Source organism: Electrona antarctica (genome assembly GCF_951216825.1).
Source record: "Electrona antarctica genome assembly, contig: scaffold_32, whole genome shotgun sequence".
Taxonomy (NCBI): domain Eukaryota; kingdom Metazoa; phylum Chordata; class Actinopteri; order Myctophiformes; family Myctophidae; genus Electrona; species Electrona antarctica.
In genome coordinates, this window is record NW_027638678.1 from 478344 (window position 1) to 485991 (window position 7648).

Genomic DNA, 7648 nt, shown 5'->3' on the forward strand with positions numbered 1-7648 from the left:
ACACATTGGAGTGAGAGGAAATGAGGAGGTGGACAAGGTGGCAAAGGAGGCGACAAACTGTGGCAACATTGAGATGGCAGTGAAAGTTAGTAAGATGGAGGGAAAGAGCATTATTAAAAGAAAGATGAAGGAGAGATGGCAAAAGAGGTGGGAGGAGGAGAGGAAGGGAAGATGGTTTTATGGAATTCAGAGGAAAGTAGGAGAGGAGAGGGGAGCAGGAAAGAGCAGAAGGGAAGAGACGGTAATAACACGTTTAAGATTTGGACATACAGGCCTAAATGCGGCATTATTTATGATAGGGAAACACAATACAGGGAGGTGCGATCATTGTGGGGAGGAGGAAACAGTTGAGCATGTCATGATGAACTGTAGAGCGTATGAAGGAGAAAGGAGACAGTTAAGGGAGAATTTAGCAGAAATAAAAGAAAGGTACGACTTAGTAAATATACTAAGAAAAGTGTCAGGAGACAGGTGCTATAGGCACCTTTTTGAATATTTGAGAGTAACCAGTCTTATTGATAGAATATAGGTTTGTTGTGGTAAGGTAACTCAGGAATCCAATAGGTAGGAGGAATAAAGACACCAGTAGGTGGCGGTAATGCACAGATTTGTTTGCCAACCGCCAATAAACCCCACAAGAAGAAGAAGAAGAAGAATGCACTTTCAGGAAGAACAACAACAACAGGTCATGCAACTGTCTCCACTCTCCGCAAATACGTTTTAGATTTGGTGAGTAGTCCTACATATTTTATCATTTCTCAAATCGTTTCACTGTGTTGAAATTGTGTGAGTTTTATCTGCTTTCCTACTGTTTAGAGTTTTATCTGTTTCCCTACTACTGTTTATCGTCCACAACGGGCACGGTGTTGTTGGCTGCTTTACAAAAACACCGCGCAATGCAGTAGTTTTGACTTCGTAAAACAGTATTTACCAGACTCACTGAAGGGTATATAAAAGCCCCTTCTACCAGCGTGTGTGTACGGGCAGCAAGTGAAATTATTTCACCCATGTTTGAGTGACTGCGAGACATGACGAAAATGTAGCCTTTTTTCAAGCCTTGTTGTTGTTACGTTCGGTTCGGTGTGTGCTGCTGCAGTTTATAGAGAGACACGTTACGGTCCGTAACGTGTCTCTCTATGTTACAGAACACGTGTCTGCTGTAACATTAGCAGTATGTTTATGTGTTCATTAAATCGCCACGTTGTTATGTTTATGGGTTAGGGTAACATCCCTTCACTTATAGGCTATTTGCACGTAGCTTTTAGGCTAACGGCTAGCTAAAGCCATAAGGGCAAGTCAGTGACGTCACACAGCCCCACTATCCCCAGACAGACTGTCTTCCGTGTGACTGTGACGTCACGGTCAAATCCTTAGTTGACTGTAGTGATGGGCATCTGATACTGAAGCTCCGACACAAGCTTCAAACCCCGCCTTCATTTGCATATGAACCAGTGCTTCGAAGCTTGCTTCAGTAGGGAAAAAGTCACGTGACCAATGACGTCCGAAGCAAAAGTCACGTGACCAATGACGTCCGAAGCAGTAACTGGTTCATTTCCTCGAACTGGTCTAGGAACTGGTTCAATACTTTGAGTTGCCACGGATCGGCTTGCGCAACCATGATAAAACCTACAGGAAAACCCTATCAGTAAATTACTGCTGTGGCTTGTCTGTTGCGTGCTGGACTCGTAAGCGGAGGGTCGTCAGTTCAAACCTTGGCTGGGGTACTGCAAACATTTTGATGCAATACAGTAGACGAAAGTGGCACATCTATATTTGTAACTAAGCGTTATTTAATCAATACGTTTAATCAACATTGCGATGTGCATCTGTGCAATACAACGTATTAAATTAAATCTGACATGAATGTATTAATTGGCCATTAGCAATACATTAGATGTGTCAAATATTTCCCCATCCTACAAACATATCACACTGCTCCATACAAAACACTATTGTGTGTTTATGTTTGTTTATTTTCTTTTATTTCAATGTTTAATTACAGTTTAGGCATTTAGACACACTCAATCCAGGTCCATGAATTAGAGGATAAAGCTCACATGTTGCCCAAATAGTTGAATACACAAATTAATCAATCAACTTCAAGTCTTTATTTGTAGAGTACATTCCTTCTAAGATTTCACAACAAAAATCTAATCTGATAATATAGGTTTATTTACTAAAGTTTTGCTGTGTCCTGTAGTAAGTGTTTCACTGTCTCTTCTGCCTAAATTAAATGCAGTCTAGCATTTCGCCAGCAGATGTCACTATCACTGAAGCTTCAAAGCTTAACCCATTTTTGAACCAATTGGTTCAACTGGTTCAGAGGTTCATAAAAGCTTCTTTGGCCCATCACTAGTTGACTGTTGCCGTCTGTCAAATGTCATCAAATGGTGGTCCGTGGCTATAATTGCCAATAAATAATGGATCTTGAAATGAAATCGGTTGAAAACCACTGACTACTAACTTTGATCACTTGAACTTGAGGTTACTGCATGGCAAATGTTGTAGACTAGTCGTTTTTGGAGAGGTTTATACTGTAGATTAAAATCAGCCATCGTTGTAAGCTTTGTCACATTCAGCATATATTTAGTGTAGAGGGAAATATAATGGCAGAGGATTTAAAGGGATAGTTCCGAATTTTTTAACTTAAGCTGTATGAAATACTTGCCATTAATATAGTGTATTAATTGATTGCCTGAGTCCCGTGGTGGGAGTTCTGCTCTGGTTTTGGTCAATATTAAGTAGTTCCGGTCATTTTGTGGGGGGCACAGGGGGCCACCAAGGGGCCAGTGAGGCGCTCCAACGTTGAAGCACTGCACTGGGCCCTAGTGGTAAGAGCCTAAGAGGACCACCAAAATGTGGTGGTCAAATGCGGAAGTAGACGTTCTGAGATGGACTCCGGGTGCTTCAAAACGCCACTGAGCAACTTCCACTGACATGAATAGCGGGGGGGGGGGGGGGGGGGGAGCTTCGCGCCAGTTGAGTCTCTATCCTTCTTTATACTCTATGGGGGGCTTGGGGGCCACGCATTAAAAGTAAATGAATCCACAAAACTAACGTCATTTGTATTGTTGACCCATTTCTAAAATATGAGTGCAACTTTCGTTCATTTTTTACCCCTCTATCACATGGAACTATGTTTTTTTGTGTCCATATCACTACGCCCAAAAAATTGTTCCATGTGATAGAGGGGTCAAAGTTGAACGGAAGTTGCGCTAATATTTTAGAAATAGGTCAACAATACAAATGACGTTAGTTTTGTGGATTAATTTACTTTTACTGCGTGGCCCCCTGTGCTCCCCACAAAATGACCGGAACTACTTAATATTGACCAAAACCAGAGCAGAACTCCCACCACGGGACTCGGGCAATCAACTAATACAGTTGCAACCACTATATTAATGTAAAGTTCAAAAAAATCGGAACTATCCCTTTAACCCATTCTGGGCGGGAACCCTGTTGGTGTTTTAAGCATTATGTTATACTTTAGCTATTCAAAGATAGCAGATCTACAAGCTCATAGCGTGCCACTGAGTGCTGCGCTACGAGCTTGTAGATCTATTTTTGAAAAATTGTGAAAATGTGGCACAAATCTTTGAATATATATTCTTTCAGAGCAAACGTTTTTAAATCAAATCTTTGCTTCTAGGGGGTCCCTGGAACAACATATTTTCAAATGGGGATCGGTGGCCAATTGCATATATTTTTGGGGGCCCTTGACATGAAAAAGTTTGAGAACGAAAGCTTATAGTAGACTCTTGTCCCCCTTGTCTGTGACAACAAATTAAGATATCTGATTGTAACATATTTGTAATACATTGCTTGACATGAGCTCAGCTAAAATTCAGAGATTTTGTATATGCAGGATTGTTCAGATATTTGCTACACTGCCCTGTCCTCCATAGGCCAGTCAGTATTATCTTGTCAACATGTGACATTTGGTACCTTCATTTCCAAGATATAATTTATGAATGCACATGGGACACAGAGAGTTGAATGCATGTATATGTTTTCTTATTGTTAGTCTGTTTTTAAATGTGTTTCAGCATTTATTGAGACCGCATTACCGACTCTGGTCATTCCTATTCTCGAGCCCTGTGGTCGCTCTGAGTGCCTGCATATCTTTGTAGACCTGCATTCATGGTTGTTCCAGCCCATGCTATAGTATATGCAATAGGTAGGTAAAGGGCAAACGCAAAATAAGTTAAAGAACAATTATAAGGTTAACATCGACCTGTGTTTTTCATCTCTAAACCTATACTAACAATCCCTACTCAACAGACCAGTCCATGCTGGATGACATCAAGAAGACCATCAACGATGACATGAAGTGTATTATATCTTGGCTACAGCAGCTAAGTATGTCCATTGTCCACCCCCTGAAATTATACAAGGATAAGAATTTGAAATGTGAAATTCTTTAGAATCGTAATCTCTTTCTCTCTGTCCAGGTTGTGGTTGGGTGAGCAGCGCTGTCGACAGTCTGAAGCACCTCCCCACCGTGTGCACAGATGTCCTCCACCTGGACCCAATGATCATCAACACCTCTGTAAGTTACTTACTGTGTCTATGTGGATATACAGCATGCCATAAGGATTTTTTTTATCTAGTCATGTTTGTTTTTGATTTAATATTAGCATTGGCGACCTGTTTTTGTGTATTTTCTAAAATATAAAACAATTGTAGAATCGAACAATCGATAATTAAGTACATTAACTTCACACTAGTTTTAGCTATTTTTAAGGAATGCCGCTAAACAACATTCCCTTTGTCTTTGTTTCCAATTCAGTGTTGCGTCATCAGTCTGGCTTCCCTGTTCTACCAGAGGTGAATGAACAAAGAAGCTTAGCTAAGCAAAAATGCCACTGCTGTGATCAGTGTGGAAAACGCTTCCCTAGAATGTCCAGTCTTAAAATACACCAGAGGATTCATACCGGAGAGAAACCCTATGGATGTGATCAGTGTGTACAACACTTCTCTACAATGGGAAACCTTAAAACACACCAGAGAATTCATACTGGTGAGAAACCCTATGCATGTGATCAATGTGGACAACGCTTCTCTCAAATGAACTCCCTTAAAACACACCAGAGAATTCATACTGGTGAGAAACCCTATGGATGTGATGAGTGTGGACAACACTTCTCTCAAATGAACTCCCTTAAAACACACCAGAGAATTCATACTGGTGAGAAACCCTATGGATGTGATCAATGTGGACAACGCTTCTCTCAAATGAACTCCCTTAAAACACACCAGAGAATTCATACTGGTGAGAAACCCTATGGATGTGATCAGTGTGGACAACACTTCTCCAACATGGGAAGTCTTAAAAAACACCAGAGAATTCACACTGGAGAGAAACCCTATGGATGTGATCAGTGTGGACAACACTTCTCCAACATGGGAAGTCTTAAAAAACACCAGAGAATTCACACTGGAGAGAAACCCTATGGATGTGATCAGTGTGGACAACACTTCTCTACAATGAAAGAGCTTAAAATACACCAGAGAATTCATACTGGAGAGAAACCATATGGGTGTGATCAGTGTGGACAACACTTCTCCCACATGGGAAGTCTTAAAACACACCAGAGAATTCATACTGGTGAGAAACCCTATGGATGTGATCAGTGTGGACAACACTTCTCTCAAATGAACTCCCTTAAAAACCACCAGAGAATTCACACTGGAGAGAAAGCCTATGGATGTGATCAGTGTGGACAACATTTTTCTCGAATGTACACCCTTAAAGCACACCAGAGAATTCACACTGGAGAGAAACCATATGGATGTGATGATTGTGGACAACACTTCTCTCGAATGGACACCCTTAAAGCACACCAGAGAATTCACACTGGAGAGAAACCATATGGATGTGATGACTGTGGACAACACTTCTCTAACTTGAGCAACCTTAAAAGCCACCAGAGAATTCACACTGGTGAGAAACCCTATGGATGTGATCAGTGTGGACAACACTTCTCTAACTTGAGCAACCTTAAAAGCCACCAGAGAATTCACACTGGTGAGAAAGCCTATGGATGTGATCAGTGTGGACAACATTTCTCTCGAATGGACACCCTTAAAGCACACCAGAGAATTCACACTGGAGAGAAACCATATGGATGTGATGATTGTGGACAACACTTCTCTACAATGTCCCTCCTTAAACGCCACAAGAAAATTCACACCGGAGAGAAACCATATGGATGTGACCATTGTGGACAAAGCTTCTCTAACAAGTACAACCTTAAAAGCCACCAGAGAATTCACACTGGAGAGAAACCCTATGGATGTGAAGAGTGTTGACAACACTTCTATCAAATGGCATACCTTAAACAACACCAGAGAATTCATACTGGTGAGAAACCCTATGGATGTGATCAATGTGGACAACACTTTTCTGACAAGTCCACCCTGAAAAAACAACAGAGAATTCACACTGGAGAGAAACCCTATGGATGTGATCAGTGTGGACAACAATGGGAAATTCAACACACACACACACACACACACACACACGATTAATCTGTGTGAACACTTGTCAGTTCTCCACAACTCCTCCAGGATATCAATCATTTCTGTCTCGTTCATGTTGGGGATGTTTCTTTGTCATGACATTGTGGCACAGGTGAATGTTGTGATGTATGATTAGTGACACAGAAATACAGTACTGTTCAAATGACGTGTAGGCATATTCTCGCTTTTATGTAGAATAGATGTTTCAAATGGCCAGTTCTCTCGTTACCATTTCAGATATTTTTTGTGACCATACATCTGTATGTATAGATCGATTTTGTTTAACTTGTTAATGGATTTTCTTATTGGACATTTTTCAAGACATTTTAAATTAGACACATTGTCTGTGACGGGGAAGAAATTGGCACATGATCATCAATCAAGTATGGATGAAATAAAACGTGTTACAAAATACATATTGTGTAGGCCTACGTTCTTATATATTATGGCTACAGCCATTGGTCAAATATATGAAAGGGGTATTTCACAGTTTGGGGCCAATTAACAGAAGTCCATATACAAGCTTCCCATTGTATTTTCAAACACCATTTTAACCATGTTAGATTAATTGAACATATCCTGACGAAGACCCGAAGGGGTCGAAACGTTGTATCCTCTTCTCCATGAAATAAAAATGTGGAGCTCAAGGCCGGTGTGCGAACTACATCTCCTTTATTCAGATTCATTGAAAACACCCGTATTCTGGTGACTGATTGTCATAATGTTTGCGGGTGAGTGATTTTTTTAAAACTTTTAATTCATTTTTTTGATTTTCTACTTTTTCTACTTAATGAGGCATTTCTGTACTTAAATCCTTTTTTTATTTATTTTATTTTATATTTGACATTGCACATCACAAGATGTATTCTCTCTCTCTTTCCTACTCAGATCATGCATCTCAAATTCCAATTCTCTGGTTACCATTTCAGATTTGTCTCCATTCCCACTGAGAGAAATTAGCACACGTTTTTGTATATAGGCCTAATGTATTTTATAGTGATATATGTGGTAAGCATTTTTAAAATTAAAACCTGTGAACGAATATTGTGTCATAAGTTCTTATACTGTAGAGCCCATGGGCCTTCTTCTCTTCATAGTACTGGTCAATTTTATTATTATTTTATAT

The 7648-nt window shown here is 40.2% G+C and overlaps 1 protein-coding gene across 1 annotated transcript; it reads left to right on the forward strand.

The window, feature by feature from the left end:
* Positions 1-673: 673 nt before the first annotated feature.
* Positions 674-4918, forward strand: LOC306917844 (mediator of RNA polymerase II transcription subunit 14-like). The gene is made up of 5 exons (XM_079530745.1): positions 674-729; positions 4047-4177; positions 4282-4359; positions 4452-4549; positions 4790-4918. Exons 2-5 carry the CDS (start codon positions 4141-4143, stop codon positions 4829-4831), a joined length of 255 nt encoding a protein of 84 aa, XP_079386871.1. The 5' UTR covers positions 674-729; positions 4047-4140; the 3' UTR covers positions 4832-4918.
* The last annotated feature ends 2730 nt before the right edge of the window (positions 4919-7648 follow it).